Here is a 19,879-nt window from a genome sequence, read left to right as displayed (position 1 = left end):
ATTTCAATCACCGTGCGGAGGGGAGTGTGTGTGTGTGTGTGTGTGGGGGGGGGGGCTTCGGAGACCAGTCGTGTGATTTTACTCCATCAGTCCAATAAACAGAAACATATGACTGCTGCTTCTTTTTTTTAATAAACAGTCATTTCGGTTGGATACATCTTCTACTACCACTACAAGTATTGACTGTGCTGCCATAGCAACAAAATGCTCCCAAAACAATTTTTCTCCTAACTTAATATATTTGTGAAACTGTACCCTCTATGCATAGACGATCAGTTATTTCCCTCTTATAGATATAGGCATTCAGCTAGGCCCAATGTGAAGTTTGAAGTGCAAACCACAAGAGCACATTCTCATACACAATGTGGCACTCCCTAACTGTAAAGGGGTAGTCCAGCAATTTAAGATTTGTAGTTCCATGACGTTGGGGGACTTGCAATTCAAGATCGATGCAGCGGAGGCCAAGCTCTACACACTAGTTCCCAAAGACACTGATTCCCACATCTCCCATAATGCAACTTGGCAGCATAATTTAATTTGAACCATAGACTGTAAGAAGTGGACGTAGTCATCGTGACATCACCCGTTTGTTTTGTGGACTTCCGTTTTTGAAGCCTTGAGTTGGCGATTTCGGCGTCGCCATCTTGGATACGGCCGTTGCCATGTAGTTTTTTTTTTGCAACCAATGAATGGAAGTTACCATATTTGAATGTGGAGGATGGACGTAGAGACGCCGTATACGGCTCTGGTAGCGGCAGAGACTTGTCAATCACAGTAAGCCCGCCCTAAAGCATACTCCACGTTATGGTCTATTTGACTCTAAATGGACCATCGGCTTCACTCTGCAGAACCAGAGGTTGCCGTCTGGTCACGCCACATTTGAATTGTGGCTTGAATTACACATGTAATTATTTTTCAATGTGAAAGATCATTTTGCAAGTCGAGAAAGTCGCAGTTTGTCATAGATTTGTCGTGGTACCATTTAGTTTGGTGTTAAACTGATCAGCGATCTACATCTTTTGTCTCGCAACAAGGCCGTTACCTTGACTTGCTAGCTAGCTAAGTAACGTAGCTATGTTCCACTCCGTTTTCTTACCTGATGTGTTTTATCCAGTGACTGTTTTTATCAGCCGGGAAGCGAAAGAACGAACGAGACTGGTTGTTCATGTGAGTACATCCAGGTAGGAAACACACAGATATCGTAGCTTCAGTGAGAGGCATCGCTAACGTGACTTTTGGGCAGTGGTGGGCCGTCAGGGCCTTCAAGGCCTTCTCTGCTGGCCTAAACAGAATCACAAAGTTATAGCTATTTTATAATTTAATAATTTTTCATAAATACACTACATGTATTATAATTTATAAAAATATTTCTCATTGCACAGGTACTGTCTTCCTCAGTTGCTCTGCTTCCAGCACAGCTTGTTTTAAGTAGAGCTTTTATCCAATCAGATTTCACCTCTGTGTCTCTAGGTAAGAAGAGAGGCCCCAGGCCTGCAGACTCACAAGTGAATCCCTTTGCAGTTTAAGTGAATGGGGACGATATTGTTGATTGTCATAGTCTTCAACCCATCAGATCTTTAGTTTGACATGTTGGGCGTATTCTTTGATGTGCCAGAGCCTTCTAGCTGGCCTACAACTACGTCAGCATTAACTCGCAGCTCAGTTTTAAGGTGCGCTGTGATTGGTCAGTGGGCGAGCATGTGACTATTGTGAACCGAAACTTAACTTGCCATCAGAGCTTAGTTGGAGGAGTAAAGGTGTGTTCACACCAAACGCGATGAACACGGCGCGAATCGCGTTCATCGCGTCATTCGCGCTGGTCTCGCCGGGGACTATGTGTGTTCATTCGCGTGAATCGCGCTGGACGCGCCGGAGAGGGGGCGCGGCTTATCGGCCTGAAAGCCGTTCAACTGTCCGCCATCAACCATGGAAAAACCTCTATTTCTGCTCAGTACGTGTTGTGGAAGTCCCAGATATCACGGGAAACTAAACGCCGTCATGTCTGGGTTCATAACATTGTCCAGAGGACCTCCGTGGATTTCATCGAGTTTACTGTGTCTAGCAAGCCACACGTCGGCTGTTTACTACAGCTGTATGAACACACAATAAACTGACTTGGCTGTGATTTAACGGCAATAAACCGACAAAAAGGGACTCCGAAATAACTACGTAATGATGCCGATTTTTACTTGTTTTCTCAATGGAGCTCGGATCGATCAGTGCTAGGCTATGCTAACATTATAGCAGCTCCATCAACACTCACAATAACGTCATCTAGATGTAAATACGGTACCGTCTATTTCATTGTTTGTACCATATGGTTTACACACACACATGTATACACATAGTTTGGTCCGGTCTCTACTGATATGAGGGATCGTAGCGCTCTGGGGGAACATTGGCGGCTACAGTATTTATTTCCTGATTCAACAACGGCTGGACTTCACTGATGACAGGGGGAGCAACTCAACGCTGATAGGCTATCGCATTGGAGCGTCACGCAATTTTTTCTCAGTAGTTCAAATATTTAAACTTTTGCGTTTGGGGCGATTCGGCGTTTTGGCGTTTCGGCATTTTGACGCGTCAATCGCGCCACGCCATCGCAAATTCGCGCTCATCGCGTCTGTACATAGACTTTGTATGTAATCTCGCCGCGTTCATCGCATTCATCACGTTTGGTGTGAACACACCTTCAAATTGAAAGATATGGAAGAAATTATAAAATGTTTAGGGTTTTGCTTGGTGTAGTTTATCTCTTTTTTTACCTAGCTTTGTTTTTTTAACACTCAATGGCTGAAGGAGGAGGAGGAACGGATTTAGTGGCGGAGTTGCTGACAACGCCTTTCTCAAGGACATTTCAGGAAAAGCTGGACATCGTAAGAAATGGTCAGTCAACGCCACAGCTGGCAGCCCTGACTCAGCCAGGAAAAGGATTTGTATGAACGGTATTTGTTGCAGACAGCGTCGGAGAAGCGTTGCACATTTTATGGCTGGGAATGCGTTTCATTTTCACTGAGCGTGGGTGTTTGGAGCTACGCTACGCTAACCTGAGGACACCATAGCACAGCAGGACACAAGCTACGGTGCTTTTGAAAACTTTTGGAGAAACTCGAGTGGATCTACAACTCAACGAACACGTTCGCAGGGAAACAGCTCCACAACCGCGGCCCACTCGTTGCCGGTCCGCAGACCGGCGAAATACAACTGGGGAGTCTTGACTGTCATCACTGGCGTCCATGAATCGAGAAGGACTTCTTACTGGAACTGAAACGATGTACTGTACAACCGTGGGATTAAACTCTTTGTTAACAAAGAAAGGAGGATGGAGTTTGTCTTTAAGTGAACAGCATTTGGTAAGTGAAGTGCGTTTGTTTGTTTACATCTGCAGTAACGTTACTACTGTTCATTTGTCTATCGTGTCGTTTTTATGAACAATATTTGAATGGCTCGTGCTCTTGTGTGGTGGAATGTGTGGATCCACTGCAGGTTTGCTGGGTTGATTTGTCATGCTTTGTTGTCATATGAATATATGTGACTGGTTCTTGTGAGTTTGTCATTGTGTTAATTACATTGATTTTGTGTATGCATTGTCCGTTAATGATGCAGCGTCCCGTCATGCACGTATTCATATATCTGCACACTACAGTTCATGTTTTGTAGGTGTTGAGCTTCATCTAACATTTTATTTCACTTGTCAAATGTTGCAGTGTTGCAACATTGTGTTGCAGAATATGCGGCTTTTACACGAAACAAATAATAACCCGTAGGATACATATTTTCACAGTCTTAACAGTTTTACAACAAAATGCAACTTTCTTGACATGTAAAATTATCTTCAAGAATTGAAAAACATTATATGTGTAAATTGTCAAATAATTTTTTGTCACTCGAAATTGACTACCATACATATTTTTTATGAAATATGGTCCCATGGTGGTCAACCGGAACGGGTGCGACTAGATGCCCATGTCTTTCAAAGTCCCAGCCCTAGTCATAATTTTTCCATTATTGTACTGCTATTATTGGTGCTACTACTGCTATTACTTAGCCCATATGGATAATGCATACCATACAAATAGACTATTTTGTAACTCTGTTATGTTGTTCATTCTGTACACATGACATGTGTTGCACTTCTGGCCATCTTGGGAGAGGGATCCCTCCTCTGTTGCCCTCCCGGAGGTTTCGTCCTTTTTTTCCCTTTGTTTCCAACAAACTTTTTTAAAACCCACAATCTTACAATCCACATCACGCAGCAATGGGCTGTCGAGTTCTCTTTCTTCATCCTTTCACCAGTTATCACATATCCAACCAAGTGCAACACCATGAATGCCTTCAAGGAGAGACTGTCCGAAAGTGTGTGTGTGTGTGTGTGTGTGTGTGTGTGTGTGTGTGTGTGTGTGTTATACCCATTAGTACGATTTATTGCTTTTGATAGTACCAAAAAAATGCGAAAGACGCAGAGTTCTTGGAGAGAGATTGGTGAGGCAGAGGTGGATGCATGACATGCTTTTCACCCCTCCTTAGCGTGGCCATTTGGAGCAGCTATAAACAGTTGTATCTTAAGAAGTGGTCTGACGGTACATCTTCCAACCGAGTTTGTTCAAAACATACTGAGGCCTCAAGACATGACCGCAGGATAACTAATGCAGGATCGGTTCTGTAGTTGAGCATACCTCAAAACAAATTATGAAATTAATCAAATGGTCACAAACCAATTGGCCTATAGTGCTTCAGGGGACCCCAGGGGGTCTGGGGCCTCTCTGCTTTTTTGTCTGCTTCGCCCAGTTTTGTACAAAATGGTAGTTTAGCACAGGGGGTGCATCTCTCTGGAAAGCATTCGGACGTCTGAAGTTCACCCCCCTGTACAGTATCCATGGATATGTAGCGCTAAAGCCATTTTCCCACCTCTTTTTGGCTCAGGACATTGCAGGTCTACGGACTAATGGAGAGACTTTTTTCCCCTGCATCCACCGGCATAAATATTTAATATGGTAATACACCTCTCAGATGATCCTACGCCCACATGCACGCAGGTCCCAAAGCCCGACAGAGCATCCTCTATATTAAATTGATTTCCAGAGAGAGGTGCTGTTGTTGTTGTCATAAGAGGTGCCCTATATACCCGTGGAGATGCTTGTTCCTGCCCTCTCCAGGGGTGAGCTGTCTGCTGTGACGCCTTGGAAATCAAAACACCAATAGAGGGGTAATATCTAATATTAGCAGTTTAGTGATTGATTTATTTCGTCCAACTGAAATGAAGCCACAGGATTATGTGGTTCTTTGTACACGTTTTTAATTGGCAAATTATGAAAAACCTAACCAAACATAGCATTATGTGAGTGTTTGTAAACTAATTGTCAATATGATGATTTTTTTGTTATTATCTGATCTATAAAATGCCAGAAAACAGTTAAAAAAGTGTCGAATACTCAAAGAAGGACGCACAATGTAAACTGAGAAAGGTAGCAAATCTTAACATTTGAGAAGGTGTCCCTCCGGGAATATTTTCAAAATGTTCATCATCTATCAAAATAGTTGCAGATTAATTTTCGACTGATTGATTATACAATTAATTTGTTTTGTTTCCACCCTCCTACTTTTGTATAGATCATTATTGAGCCAGAGTAGCGCCTGCCAGGTTAAACCCAGGGCTCAACGAGATCCGGTGAACGTGATTATTTATTAATCACGTCTCAGTTCTCGCGAGAACACGCGAGTTTGAAAACAGGCGGCAGTGTTGCGAGAGGAAAACGGAAGAAAAGGTACGTTTCGAAAACTCATAATACGTATAATTATCCGGTATAATACTACATGTGCTTTAATGCTGTGATAAAGGATGATGTAAAGTATCCATAGGAAACTTTATTCCGTACGACTCATCCAGGTGACGTTGTTTTTCTGCTCGTTTCCGTGGGAATGGTAGCGACGTGGGGCTTATAGCTAATGAGACACCAGAGACAAACAAGCTGCTACCGTTAGTATCCAGTTAAAACTTCACTTTGTTAGTCGCTATGATGAAAGCGTATGCTTCTCTCTCTTTTAATTTAGATTTCTGAGAAGGAAATATGACTGCCGACAATGAAATGGACATTAAAGAGGCGTTTCAGCGCGCGCAGAAGGGCCACAACAACAAGGCGAAGCTGGTGGCGAGCCTGAACAGCCGCTACAACAAGGTACGTCCAGCTATCAGTCAAAATCAAAGGACAGTTTTGAATAAACAGCCTCAAATGTAACTTAATGAAGGGAAGTAGCAAACAGAAAAGTTTAAATCCACAAAGTTGAATGTGATGAATGGAAAGTTAAAGCTGCTTCTCCGTGCTCTGTTTTGACCCTGGAGAAATGATGACCACAGAGGTCTGGATGCTTATCTATTCTGTTGTGAATGAATATTGCCAAAACTCATGACTTTGGCTTCAATTATTGCCCATTTCCACCATCTTGTTTTAAAACGTAGCTGTTGTTTCTCCTGGTTGTCATCCCTTGTCTCCTGTTACTGATGACGCCCTCCATCTCCTCAACCAGCTCGAGGACAAGACGCTTTTCCACGAGGAGTTTGTCCACTACCTGAAGTACGCCATGATTGTCTACAAGCGTGAACCCACGGTGGAAAATGTCATGGAGTTTGTTGCGAGATTTGCCACGAGTTTCCAGTCTCCGCCTAAGACTGAGGAGGGGGAGGAGCGGCCGGAGGATGAAGATGAGGAGGAGGAGGAGGTGGAGGAGGAGGAGGAAGAAGATGAAGATGAAGATGCTGAGGACGATCATCCATTTTTGAGTTTTCTTTTCAACTTTCTGTTGGAGGTATAAACTTTATTACACGCTTTATTGTGCTAAATAAATAGAGAGATCAATGTTGTGTGCTGTACAAAGAACCTGTTGTGATTGATGTGTCTGCTGCCTTTTTAATCAGATTTTGTTCTCTCTCTCTCTCTCTCTCTCTCTCTCTCTCTCTCTCTCGCTCTCGCTCTCTCTCTGTGTCCCACATGCCCTCTTTCCTTTGAGACGTGTCTCTTTTCGGCACCTTTCCCCCCCCATCCCATATCTTGATCCTCTTTCTTTACTTCTCCTCCCAAACCCTTTTGTCTGCTGCATCTATTTCTGCCTTTCCTTTCCCCTCAGTCCCACAAAGCCAGTAGCCATGCGGTACGTTTCCGTGTGTGCCAGCTGATCAACAAGCTGCTGGGCAGTATGGCGGAGAACGCCCAGATAGACGACGACCTCTTCGATCACATCCACCAAGCCATGCTGGTCCGTGTCACCGACAAGTTCCCCAATGTGAGGATTCAGGCCGCTTTGGCCATGACGCGTCTGCAACAGCCAAAGGATCCCGACTGTCCGACCATCAACGGTTTGTTGTTGTTTTTTATTTTGGATTTGACAAAACACACTCGAGCAAATGCAGAACATATTGTCCCTGTTCAACTGTAAAATACGCTGCCTTCAGTACATCCTCCTTGAAGTAGCCTTTGTTTTGTGATTTAATATGTTCTTATATCATGCTCTTTGGCCCTCTACCTGTTGTCTAATACTCTGTTTCTTTCCACTGTTCAGCGTACATGTTGATTCTAGAAAACGATACTAATGCCGAGGTGCGACGCGCCGTCCTTTCCTGCATTGCGATGTCCCCTCGCACCCTCCCCAAAGTACTCAAACGCACCCGGGACATCAAAGAGAACGTCCGCAAGCTGGCCTACCAGGTAGCCGCAAACCCAGTCGAGTGAAGTTGCTCAAACGTTGTGAATTGGGTTTGAACTTTCCTTCTCTTGTTTTTCTGTTTCAAGGTTCTGGCTGAAAAAGTTCACATTAAAGCTTTGACCATCGCTCAAAGAGTTGGTCTGCTGCAGCAGGGTCTCCACGACACCTCAGGTGAGGATTTCTGCACCCGTGTCACATTTATACAGACACATTTTTCAATCAAGTACTTGAACTTTTAGTGAACAAAAACGAAAAGCTGCAACAAACAAAAGGTGTATTTTGTAAATTGTCAGTTAATCTGTTGAATTATTGCCCTAATGAATTGTTTAAAGTTACTGTGAGTGGGTTAACAGAAATCTTCTGTCCATCCAGTGTTTGTTTCAGCTGTACATCCCACTGTGGCCACTGAACATGTCCATGTGTTGTAGAAATGGTGAGGGAGGTGGTTTGTTCCCGTCTGCTGCCGGCCTGGATGCTTCGGCTGGATGGTAACGTCACGGAGCTGCTCCACCGGCTGGATGTAGAGAACTGTGCCCAGACGGCTCTGGACACGCTGCAAGCCATCTTCAGAGGCATGCCCACTGAAGAGCTGCTGCAGAGCAGAGCGCAGCTCGGCAACAGGTACGCTTCAAACTCCCTCTCTCCGTCTCCCGTGTGTCATTGCGTCATTAATGAAATGTCTGTGTTGTCAACAGGAAGCTGGTCCCGGTGGACTCTCTGTCCTGTGAGAATGTGCTTCACTGGAGAGCTCTGTGTGAGTTCATCAGGGCTAAAGGAGACGACGGGGATGAATTGCTGGACCAAGTGCTACCAGACGCTGCCACTTACGCCAACTACCTCTACGGGTGAGAGAAGAGACGCTTCACTGGATTACATTTCTAGTTTTTTCGTCCGCTGTACATTTCACCACTGCTGCAGATCAGCAGCAACAGGCTCTACAGAGGGATTTATTCTTGTAGTTAAAAGAATGGTTTCACAATTTTTCCAAGTCTGTCTTGAAACAATAGTCAGGTGCCCATATGATCACTGAAACAGGTTTTTCTAAAAGGGGCATTAAAAGATCCTAATGTTCTTCCACTGTGGGAGATGTGTGACAAAAAACATCTACTGTGTATAAGACGTAGTTGTCGTGATGTCGCCCATCGATTTGTGGACTGATGTTTTGATGCTTCAAGTTTGGCGTTTTGGCCGTCGCCATCTTGTTTTTTGCAACCGGTGAGCAAATGTGACCATATTTGGACAGCGGAGGAGTGACTTGGAGACACCGTGGTAGCAGTAGTGACCTGTCAATCACAAGGTAGCCCCGCCCTAAAGCATCCCCTGCTTTATGGTCTATTTGATTCTAAATGGACCATCATTTACTAAATGAACATCATGCTGTATTGAAGAAGACTTGAAACTAGAGAGTGAGACCAAAACTCATGTGTACAATGTTTACTGAGGTAATAAATCAAGTGAGTAGTAGAGTCACTTTCTCATAGACTTCTATACAACCAGAGTCGCCGCCCCCTGATGGTCATTAGAGAGAATGCACTTTATTAAAGTACTTCTTCATTGGCTTCACTTTTCAGACCCAGAGGGTCTGGCAAAAACTTTATCCAAAGTGAATGTGTTTCTTCAGCAGACTGAGTTAGGGCGAATCAAATGGGAGTCTTTTTGATTCTTACAATTGATTTATTTTTTTGTACCAATTCCATCTTTTTGTAATAGTTCCTTACTGCAGCTCAGAATGGAAGCACAGTACGGGGAAACTCAAAGAGGGAATTCTCCACTAAAAAGGCTGCCGAAGCCTCATATTACATCAGATAAAGTTCTGAATATATTTGTCTCAGAATGCGGGCGGTGGCCTCTGTCTCCATCACTTGTATTGAAAGGACTTTAGTTTAATGTCCTGTATGAACAGAAGAAATGATTACAAGCAAACCCTCTTCATGTTGTTTGTATGGGCTCCTGACTGTTGTGTGATAAGACGGACATGAAGAATTGTGAACCTTACCTTTCAATATAGTATGCAGTAGTGTAGAACTGAGCACCTGACACAGTTGTCATAATGCTTGTTGCTCAGAGGAACTCTTCCTGTGTGTAACTGTGTGGCAAGCTTCTTAGCATGTTTTTAGTAAGTGAGCAGGTGTAGGTTTGTATGAGTCGCTCTGTGGCTGGCTGGCGGTTGACATGGCGTGTGTAGCTTGTAGGTAGCTCTACCGCTGTGATTCTTGTACCGGAGGACGGCCATGATCTATGACTGCTCCGAGGGCTGTTGTCATTCTCTGAGTTGTGTCACTCTGGCCCGTCGCAGATATCTGAAGGCAGTACCTTTGCTGTCAGAGGAGCAGAGGGCCGACTTCAACCAGCTGGAGCTCGTCATGACCAAGGAGTTCATCTCCCAGCAGCTCATCCGTCTCATCGGATGTCTGGACACCAACGAGGAGGGCGGCAGGTGAGATGAGGGCCGGCGTCGTGTTGGTGAAATGTAAAGGTGTAGCATGTCCTCTTTCAGATTAGTGGAAAGAAAACATCCAAAATACACGTTTAACTTATTTTACGGCTTTGTCTATTTGTGTCTATAGATTTCTCCTGAATTTAACCAAAGGTAGCATCAGAAAATGCCTCATTCGCAATTTAAACGTTCTTAATTAAATGAGAAAATACTTTTCATTCTTCAAGTATACAAAACCATGTGGTTATTTCATAGACAATTTATTTATTGTATTGCCAGCTAAAAAGTCTATATTGTGATTTTATATCGTTATTGAGAAATTTACAATGCTTTAATGTCTTTAAGACTGTTTTCTCCTCAGACTCATAAATCTCATAAATCTCTCGCCAAACGTTCCCCTTTCATTCCTATCTGTGTTCTGAAGGTTTTCACCTAGTTCATATATCATTCATAGCCTGATTTATAACATTTTACTAAGAATAGAAACATGGTGAAAACAGATTTTATTTGTATGGCCGTCGACAGTATTTTCTAACATGTCGACAAAATGTAACAAGAATGTTTGAACCCGGCTTTATCCAATGTTCAGATTTGGGGTTTTAAAATGTATGAAAAAATTATTACATACTTAATAAAACAATACCTAATTTGCATATTTAGACCTTCAATTTCAGAACGCCTTAATGTAAGTAATCAACTGGGGAAGCTTCATGGTGGTATCGATTAGTTTTTCTAAATGATAAATGATCACATTTGACTTCATAAGAAAAAATATAATGCTACATTGTTTTTAAATATGGCGATATAATTTGTTCCCTTAATTGTGTTGCTGCAGTTTAATGAGGTTTTCTGAAGGGACTGCTTCGTAGAAACACTACCACCTTCATCCACAGGGGCCGCCAGAATCAACACAAATTGAGTTCATTGCCGTAGCTTTAATCGACTATTAATGGGCCAATTGTTTTAACAGTAACTGATGTATATGTCTGGTTAGATGCCGCTGATTCTTGCTGCTGTTCTTCTTTAAATATGTGAGCTTCAGACGATGTTTAGAAATCTACGGTCTGTGTTCATTTAGTTTGGTAAGAGATGTTTAGTGTCCACAATTCAAAACGGCTCCGTCCCTATTTAGTGTTGCTCGTCAAACGGCTTAATGTTGTCCAGTTTGCAGAGTATGATCATGGGAGTGTTGAGGTGTTTGTAGTCCTACTTGTCACGTTGCATGTTGTTTGTAGGAAGCGCGTGTTTGCTGTCCTGCAGGAGATGTTGGCTCTTCCACAGACTCCCTCCTCCCTGGTCTCCCTTCTCACTGAGAAACTCCTCACCCTCATCCCTGACGACCACAGACGCATTCAGACTGTGAGTTCCACACTTTACATCTCTCACTAACTCTGCACACAATGTATCCACGCCCGACCAGGCGACAGACCAGTGAGGCAGAAAGTTGAATACAGAAGCTGAGATTATTTCTCACTGTTGTGCCGATGAAAGAAACTTATCCTGCGCTACTAAAGGTCTTTGTGTTTGGGATTTTCCATCCAGTGGTGGTAGATGTCTAAATGAGCCTGCTTTGCGTCACGCAGGTGGCAGAGATCATCTCGGATGTGAGGGAGCCCATCATGGAGGCCAGCCAGCCGCTGGACGAGAACACGAGCCGCCGGCAGCAGGTCCAGGTGGGCGACACTCAGACACGCTTCCATCCAGTCATGTCGTCCCGATGCCTCGCTGTTCTTAGGGTGGATGGAAACACCACATCTTTGGCCTCATTGCTCGTCTGTTAAAACTATTACAAAGCCGAATAACTAAATATATGAAAGGTTTATAACTAACTATCTTATCTTTTTTATTTCTAAGTCCTCCCTGTTCTGTGCTCTGTTTACATTCCCTCTCTGTTTGTTTCTGTTTGTCCATCACTCTGGTCCTCCAGCTGAGCACAGTTGTGTTCGGAGGCAAAGCCTCTTTAGCTGAGGTGGAAGGTGCGTATTATGCCCATCAGGTCCAGTAGGTTCCTCTTTTTAAAGTCAGTCGTCTTTATGACTTCATGAAGCTGACGCTCAACTGTATTCATGTGATGATGTTAGTCCTCACAGTGGCCATTTTATTGTAGTGAGACCATTTTTAAAAACTTGAACCTGACTTTATAAAATGACCTGATAAAACTTCATAAAACGTTACAACCACAAACTAGAGTCCTAGAGCATTCAAAGGATGTGTGGCTTATTGACAATAAATTCTTGCATAAATCTCCAAATTTGAAAGGTTTTTGATCCCAAATAAAAGCATGGGATTTTTCTATGATGTTACTCAAGGTCTTAAGGTTACTCAAGGTGTCTAAATGTGGTATTTCAGAGTGATTTTTGATCGTTGTTATTAATTCTGAAGTGGTAAAAGAATGATTAAATTTAGCACCAAATCAACCGAAGAATTGCTGTAACAAGTTCTGAGACCAAAGTGAGCACGAGACTTCTATCATAATGTTCTTAGCCCTCATACACTCCCACAATTTATTTCAATTAATGAAGTAATTAATACATTTTTTTAATTTCAGATTTATCTTAAATTGATCTTGCGGTTCCCAGCTTTCAGAGGACACACACCACTTCTATGTGGTGTATACTGTTGACCTGCTGTCTGTCTCCCCCTGTAACAGACTAGCGGGTCTGTGTGGGTCCCTGGGCTTCAGTGGAAGTCGGTGGTAACCTAGGAACGAACACAAAGAGGCACAGACGGCCTCAGAGGAAGATACTATATGTATAACAACATGCTTCCCTTCTGTGTAGCTGTAGTAAAGACTCCGGCTCTAGAGGACTCACCTGGCCCAGAGCCCCAGCTGTTGTTGTTTTACCTGTAAATTGAGACGCAGTCGCGCGTCTCACCAGTCAAGATGTCCTCTGGAGTGTATTTCAGCTGAGGACTGACTCTCGTCCCCATCTCCTCCCCTCCAGCTGGCGGAGGTAAAGGTGCGCACCTTGGAGGCCAAGCAAACCCTGGAGGACTGCATCACCGCCCAGGACTTCAGCCGCGCCGCAGAGCTGAAGGACTCCATCACAGAGCTGGAGAACCGCCGGAACCAGATCCTCCAGGAAACCGCAGAGAGCAGCCAGCCGGCCAACAAGGAGATCCGCGCAGAGAAGGTACGTAACACACACTGTCCCAACATGTCACTTATTACTCACCCCGTGTGGTTAAAACAGGGAACGGTCTTGACACCTTTTTGTTTTTCTTTCAGAATGACCCAGAGACTCTCCTGAGATGTCTCATTATGTGTGCTGAACTACTGAAGCAGATGAGCATCAAGACACGAATCGGTCCAACCATAAGCGCCTTAATGTCCTCTCTGGTATAAACCCACACAGCACTATATCTTTCACTTGACTGCAGATGTACAGAACACGAGCTCTGATTGGACAGCATTCATTTTCAGTATCACACAACCCGACAGTTGAAATATGATGCATTGAATCATTCACATTCACAGGGAAGTGATGGAGATGACTGTTCTTAATGTACACCAAACCATATGGATAATTACTGTGTATTAAACACGGGATGATGCAGATGACTAAATCAACTGCATACTTCTTCTGCTGAATGTGTTTTCTTCTTATGATCCGATGCTGTGCCACTTGAGTTTCTAACTTTGTTCCAGCTCGTCTCTCAGGCTGCGACCTTCTGTACAAAGTTAAATTCATAAATAAATCTAAAGTTAAGTTGCATCGTTTGAATCATCCGTGGTTATTTGCTCGTAGTTTTGTTTTCGTCGGTAAAAAGTCTGTTGATGTCACTGTTTCCTCCGTCCGTCAGGTCCTGCCCAGCATAGCGAACGCTCACCCTGCTGTCCGTAACATGGCCGTGGTTTGTCTGGGAACGTGCACGCTGCACAGCAAGGAGCTCGCCAAAACACACATGGTCCTGCTGCTGCAGGTAATGTCACCCACCTACAGTTCAAACCCATTTATAAACAAGAGGAGACCCCCTAACCACTGTATATGGGTGTTTAGTTTATACATTCACCTCCTAATCTTAGTGCAAAGTATGGGGATTCTACATATTGTTGTTAATATGCATAGCGACTAGCGACCCATTGCAAAGTGGAAAAATATATTTTAGTCATTTTGATTCCCTCATCTCAAAACGCAGACATGACTCGTGTGTGTGTGTGTGTGTGTGTGTGTGTGTGTGTGTGTGTGTGTGTGTGTGTGTGTGTGTGTGTGTGTGTGTGTGTGTGTGTGTGTGTGTGTGTGTGTGTGTGTGTGTGTGTGTGTGTGTTCTCTCAGATCGCCCAGCTGGATGAGGTGAAGATCCGTATCAGTGCTCTGCGGGCCATCATCGACCTGCTGCTGCTGTTCGGCTTCCAGCTGCTCTCTGAAACAGCTGCCACTCAGACGGCCCCGCAATCCCAATCACCAGACCGGCAAGAGGAGGACGCTGCTGCGGCGGCCGAGGAGAAGGGAGACGCTCCAGAGGACACGGCACAGAGTATCCTCGTGATGCTCTCAGAGTTCCTGGACAGCGAGGTGAGATGTTCACTCGATAAACAGAAGTGTGCATCTAGTTACCTGGAAGTGAAGTAGCCAAAGACGGTTTTTATTGGATTATGTGTTTCCAGGTGTCTGACCTGCGCACAGAGACGGCGGAGGGCCTGGCCAAGCTAATGTACACCGGCCGTATCTCCAGTGCCAAGATGCTGTCCCGCCTGGTGTTGCTGTGGTACAACCCTGTCACAGAGGACGACACTCGACTACGCCACTGCCTCGGCGTCTTCTTCCAGCTCTACGCCCGCGAGAGCAGGTCTCGCATGCACATGCACATGCACATGCACATGCACACACACAAGCCAGCCATGATGATGTCATTTATTTATTAGGATTACTTGCCTCTGTGAATTTATTGGTTATGTTATATAAACTAATATCGAGTCAGTATATCATACAAATACAAAAGTCCCAAAAAAATCCCAGTATAGTAAATGATGATTTTTTTTTTTTTTTAAAGAAAGTCATAATATAGTATGTCATAAAGTCATACTTTACTATGTCATAGTATAGTATGTAGTATACAGTAGTAAAAGTCAGAGTATAGTATACAGTAGTAAAAGTCAGAGTATAGTGTGTAGTATATAGTAGTAAAAGTCATAGTATAGTATGTAGTATACAGTAGTAAAAGTCAGAGTATAGTATACAGTAGTAAAAGTCAGAGTATAGTATACAGTAGTAAAAGTCAGAGTATAGTGTGTAGTATATAGTAGTAAAAGTCATAGTATAGTATGTAGTATACAGTAGTAAAAGTCAGAGTATAGTATACAGTAGTAAAAGTCAGAGTATAGTATACAGTAGTAAAAGTCAGAGTATAGTATACAGTAGTAAAAGTCAGAGTATAGTGTGTAGTATACAGTAGTAAAAGTCAGAGTATAGTGTGTAGTATACAGTAGTAAAAGTCATAGTATAGTATGTAGTATACAGTAGTAAAAGTCAGAGTATAGTGTGTAGTATACAGTAGTAAAAGTCAGAGTATAGTGTGTAGTATATAGTAGTAAAAGTCAGAGTATAGTATGTAGTATACAGTAGTAAAAGTCAGAGTATAGTGTGTAGTATATAGTAGTAAAAGTCAGAGTATAGTATGTAGTATACAGTAGTAAAAGTCAGAGTATAGTGTGTAGTATATAGTAGTAAAAGTCAGAGTATAGTGTGTAGTATACAGTAGTAAAAGTCAGAGTATAGTGTGTAGTATATAGTAGTAAAAGTCATAGTATAGTATGTAGTATACAGTAGTAAAAGTCAGAGTATAGTGTGTAGTATATAGTAGTAAAAGTCAGAGTATAGTATGTAGTATACAGTAGTAAAAGTCAGAGTATAGTGTGTAGTATACAGTAGTAAAAGTCATAGTATAGTATGTAGTATACAGTAGTAAAAGTCAGAGTATAGTGTGTAGTATATAGTAGTAAAAGTCAGAGTATAGTATGTAGTATACAGTAGTAAAAGTCAGAGTATAGTGTGTAGTATACAGTAGTAAAAGTCCTAGTACCGTGTCTTGGTCATCAGGGTTCACCAGGAGGTGGTGGAGGAGGGTTTCCTGCCGACCGTTCGGACTCTGATGAACGCCCCGGCCACCTCTCCACTAGCTGAGGTGGATGTTAACAACGTGGTGGAGCTACTTGTCGAGCTGACCCGTCCAAGTGCTCTCATTAAGCCCTCAACCAACACAGAGGTAAGGAACCACTGTGATCCATCCGGCTTTGTGTTTTTATTGGCCTTCTGAGCTTCTCAGCACGTTGCTTTCTTCCCACAAATGTATATTAACTTCTTCTTTGCATAAATGAGGTTTATAAACTGTTCTCCTGAATGCTCCAGTTCACAATTGTTTGATAAGCTCTTAAGCCGCGACCCATAGAGGTGACGGAGTGTATGTGTCTGCAGGAGGTGTGTGTCCATGACTACTTGGCGGTGCGTCTGTGCGGGGAGATGCTGAAGGACCCCAGCGCCCCGGAGGTGCGTCTCTACGCCAAGACTCTGAGCAACCTGGAGCTCAGCAGAGACGAGACCGTCAGGAAGGACCTGCAGACGCTGCTGCAGCAGCTCGTTCAGGTGCACAGTCCACAGTCACACGGGCAGCTGTGAGGCTGTAGCTAAATGCTAACGAGTGCACCGTGTTAATCGTTCATTTAGCCTGTTAGCATGCTAGTTAGCACCAAACACAAAGAACAGCTGAGGCTGGTGGGACTGTGATGAGTATTGTGCACATTGAAATTGTTTATCTGACGTTGACGCTAGATGAGTTACGGGATTTGCTGAACTAGCAAATTTCATGGCAATCCATCAAATAGATGTTGAGACGTTTCACTCCAAACGTCAACCTCATGGTGGCGCTAAAGGAAAAGTCTGGGGATCACCACAGTCAGAGGGATTTTTTTATGAATGTGCTTATGTAGGTCAAAATGCCACATTAATCCATTAAACCATTGTTGAGGCATTTCAGTCTAGACCAACAGAATGACATCGGCCCCCCTAAGGCCTTAAGACCTGAACCCTCAGGGACGGCCATCCTCCTGTTGAGTGGTTGAGTGTGAGAGACTGTGAGGGCTTGAAATGATATAGCACGTTATGTACAATTGTGGGCATTTATTTTATATTGTTTACTCCCTGATTTGAACGTCTTCCAGACTCTCCTCACCAGAGAGGTGATTGTAATCTATTTTCCTCATTTTTGGCAAAACAGCTTAAATAACTAAATGAATCTTTAATCCTTAATGTTTCTGAGTAAATATAATATTCCAGACTGAGCACTCGTGTGCCGTCGTCTTTTACGTCTCCATGCTTCCACTGGTAACCCTGTGTGTTAATGTCCCATTGCTATGAATTGTGGGTAATTCCCATGGGCGCAGTTTGCAGAAAGTGTTATAAAGGGCTCAAAATGAGTGTGGAGATTGTTGTTGGGCCGTACCCCCGTACTGCTTCATATATATATAGATCTGCCTCATTAAGGCCCGATGTTTCATGTCCTCGTCCTCTCAGGTGGTGAAGGATCGCGTCTGTCTCCGCGCTCTGGAGAAAATGGTTCATCAGCTAGTGGACGCAAGAGAACAGGCCGAGCTCCTCAGCGCCAGCGCTCTGCAACCGCTGGACGTCAACGCAGACGGTACGCACACACGCACAAGAACAAGCCGACGTCCCGCTGAACGTCCGCAACTAGCGTCTCCCTGGTACTCTTCTTACTAGATCTGCAAACTGTTCTGTCTTTATCTGTCCACAGAGGCGTCAACAGACGACCCATCTAAATCTGCCAAGAGAGCCAAAAGAGGTAATGCAGGTTCTGAACACTCGACTAAGAAACTGCAGTTGCTGATAGAGCTACTTTATTGTTAGAGCTCTTATTATGTAGCTGAGTCAAAGAGTGGACTCTGCACTGTGAGGTAACCCGAGCGTTTGTGTGCACAGGTCAGAGGAAAGTCTGCTCAGCCAAAGGGGGCAGGAGGCCGAGCAGGAGGGCCGAGTCATCAGAGGAGAGGTGAGGGAACACGCGACATCCACAACGCGTACATTATTCCATTGCTTTATTTTCACATTCTCATATTCATCTGCTGCTTTTTTGTTTTGGCCACAGCGATGGAGAAAATGTTCCAGAGTCGGTTCCCGTGGTGCGTCCCTCGCGGAGGGCGAAGACTGCAGCTCTGGAGAAGACCAAGCTGGACCTCAACACCCTCATCAACCAGGAGGCCAACGTGTCCTAGAAGTCTGGTTCTAAACAGCTGATGCAAAAGTTTTACTTTTAACTGGTGCTTCAGTCTAATGTAATTCACAAATACGTCAGTAAAGTGGAGCTAGTTACTTACTCTTTTATAGTCAAATTGACTTTGAGCTTTTATGTCATATTTTGTCCTTTAGTTTATTTTGTCATTATATACGTCAATAAAAGCTTGTTCCCGACCTCGGCTCTGTATGTTCAACCACAGATGTGCATTTCCTCTCAGATTGTTTGCAAATCTTACTACACTACTCTAAGATTTACAGAAAAAGATTACAAAATCTCAGTGCATTAGTTTTATTTGTTCAATTTGAGATGGTATCCAAGAACACTATATATACACATAAAAACATCTTTAGCACCAAGTCTTTTGGAAGCAAGATTGACATTTATGTTCTCTAATAACTTGTGGGCCCCCTCCCCACAAAAAGGTGTCCCTCTTGATGATCTGTACGATGTATTGGGTTGCGTCCTGACATCCTTCAACAATGGTGTTAAGGTTCTAAACATCTGGAGGATGTTTGCTCACACTGGACAGACTGGCCCGTCCAAAGACATTCCTTCGTTCTCCAGGAAGGCCGTGGAGACCCGAGCTGCGTGTGGACCACAGACCATGTAATCCAGGAGACCTCCAGCTGTACTAGCTAGTGACCATAACAACTTTAATTCCTCATGTAAGTGTGGGTCCACACAGCCACACCTATAAGCATTGTTCTCACACTTTGTCTTCATCAGCTTAACTAATCACACAAACAGTGCACACAATCTAAATTGTATGGTAGACCAGGGCCCTATTCCTCGTACGTGGCTAACTGAGTTAGCCGGATAATTTTCAGGATGAGATTACATAAGTGAGGCTTTTCGGTTCCTCGGAGCAAGTTTGGAAAAATCACCATAGCAACACATCCATAAGCCTGAACCTGCTCCAGAGCAGGCTTGAGCTAGATCCGCTGGATAAGCTGCCACTCCCCCGGAAAAAAGTGTCAGCTCCCTTCCTCAGAGATCCATCGATGAGGAAGCGATATTAGTCAGATTAGCGTTTTATAGGGAGAGAGTTCTTCGAGATCGCTAAGATCCGTTATCACATCATGATGACTTCCTGTACGAGCGCTATCGATTCTGCCGACAAGGAATCATTTATTTAAAGACCTTCTCGAGCCGTACATTGAACACCACACGCCATCTACTGTCTCACAGACTGGATCACAGCCTCGCGCTGTGTAGCGAGTGGTTCATGTTTGTACAGTGTCGGTGATGCGGAGAACATCGGGAAAGCCGCTGCATGCCGTGCTGCTCATAAAGTTTATTTGGCGATTAAGAAACTTATGGATGTGTTCATTACATCACCATGGCACATGTTGTATTGATCACCATTCTGAATAATGTTTTTGTTCTTAGTTTTTACTTGCTCCCGTGTCCTCTTGATGGCTGGTTGAACTACATGATGGTTGAAAGCACTCATAATGATATGACAGTATTATTAGTACACCATAGATATCATTA

General features: G+C 43.6%; 1 protein-coding gene across 1 annotated transcript; it reads left to right on the top strand.

Moving 5' to 3' along the window:
- Nucleotides 1-5,735: 5,735 nt before the first annotated feature.
- On the top strand, nucleotides 5,736-18,551 carry ncapg (non-SMC condensin I complex, subunit G). The gene is made up of 22 exons (XM_079160334.1): nucleotides 5,736-5,765; nucleotides 6,052-6,176; nucleotides 6,526-6,804; nucleotides 7,123-7,351; nucleotides 7,555-7,700; nucleotides 7,785-7,869; nucleotides 8,127-8,319; nucleotides 8,394-8,543; nucleotides 9,995-10,135; nucleotides 11,371-11,494; nucleotides 11,719-11,808; nucleotides 13,081-13,269; nucleotides 13,365-13,475; nucleotides 13,940-14,059; nucleotides 14,413-14,652; nucleotides 14,745-14,926; nucleotides 16,177-16,342; nucleotides 16,552-16,719; nucleotides 17,647-17,770; nucleotides 17,885-17,932; nucleotides 18,070-18,139; nucleotides 18,236-18,551. Exons 2-22 carry the CDS (start codon nucleotides 6,069-6,071, stop codon nucleotides 18,360-18,362), a joined length of 3,090 nt encoding a protein of 1,029 aa, XP_079016460.1. The 5' UTR covers nucleotides 5,736-5,765; nucleotides 6,052-6,068; the 3' UTR covers nucleotides 18,363-18,551.
- The last annotated feature ends 1,328 nt before the right edge of the window (nucleotides 18,552-19,879 follow it).

This window comes from Pholis gunnellus (assembly GCF_910591455.1).
Source record: "Pholis gunnellus genome assembly, chromosome: 5".
In the NCBI taxonomy this organism is placed as follows: Eukaryota; Metazoa; Chordata; class Actinopteri; order Perciformes; family Pholidae; genus Pholis; species Pholis gunnellus.
Note: the sequence above shows the minus strand (reverse complement) of the source record. Positions and strands in the feature narration are given on the sequence as shown.

Coding starts and splice junctions, on each gene's coding strand:
- ncapg (XM_079160334.1), top strand. CDS start 6,069: ATGACTGCCGACAATGAAATGGACATTAAAGAGGCGTTTCAGCGCGCG. Junction 7,701..7,784: donor TCCGCAAGCTGGCCTACCAG/GTAGCCGCAAAC, acceptor TTCTGTTTCAAG/GTTCTGGCTGAAAAAGTTCA. Junction 11,495..11,718: donor ACCACAGACGCATTCAGACT/GTGAGTTCCACA, acceptor TGCGTCACGCAG/GTGGCAGAGATCATCTCGGA.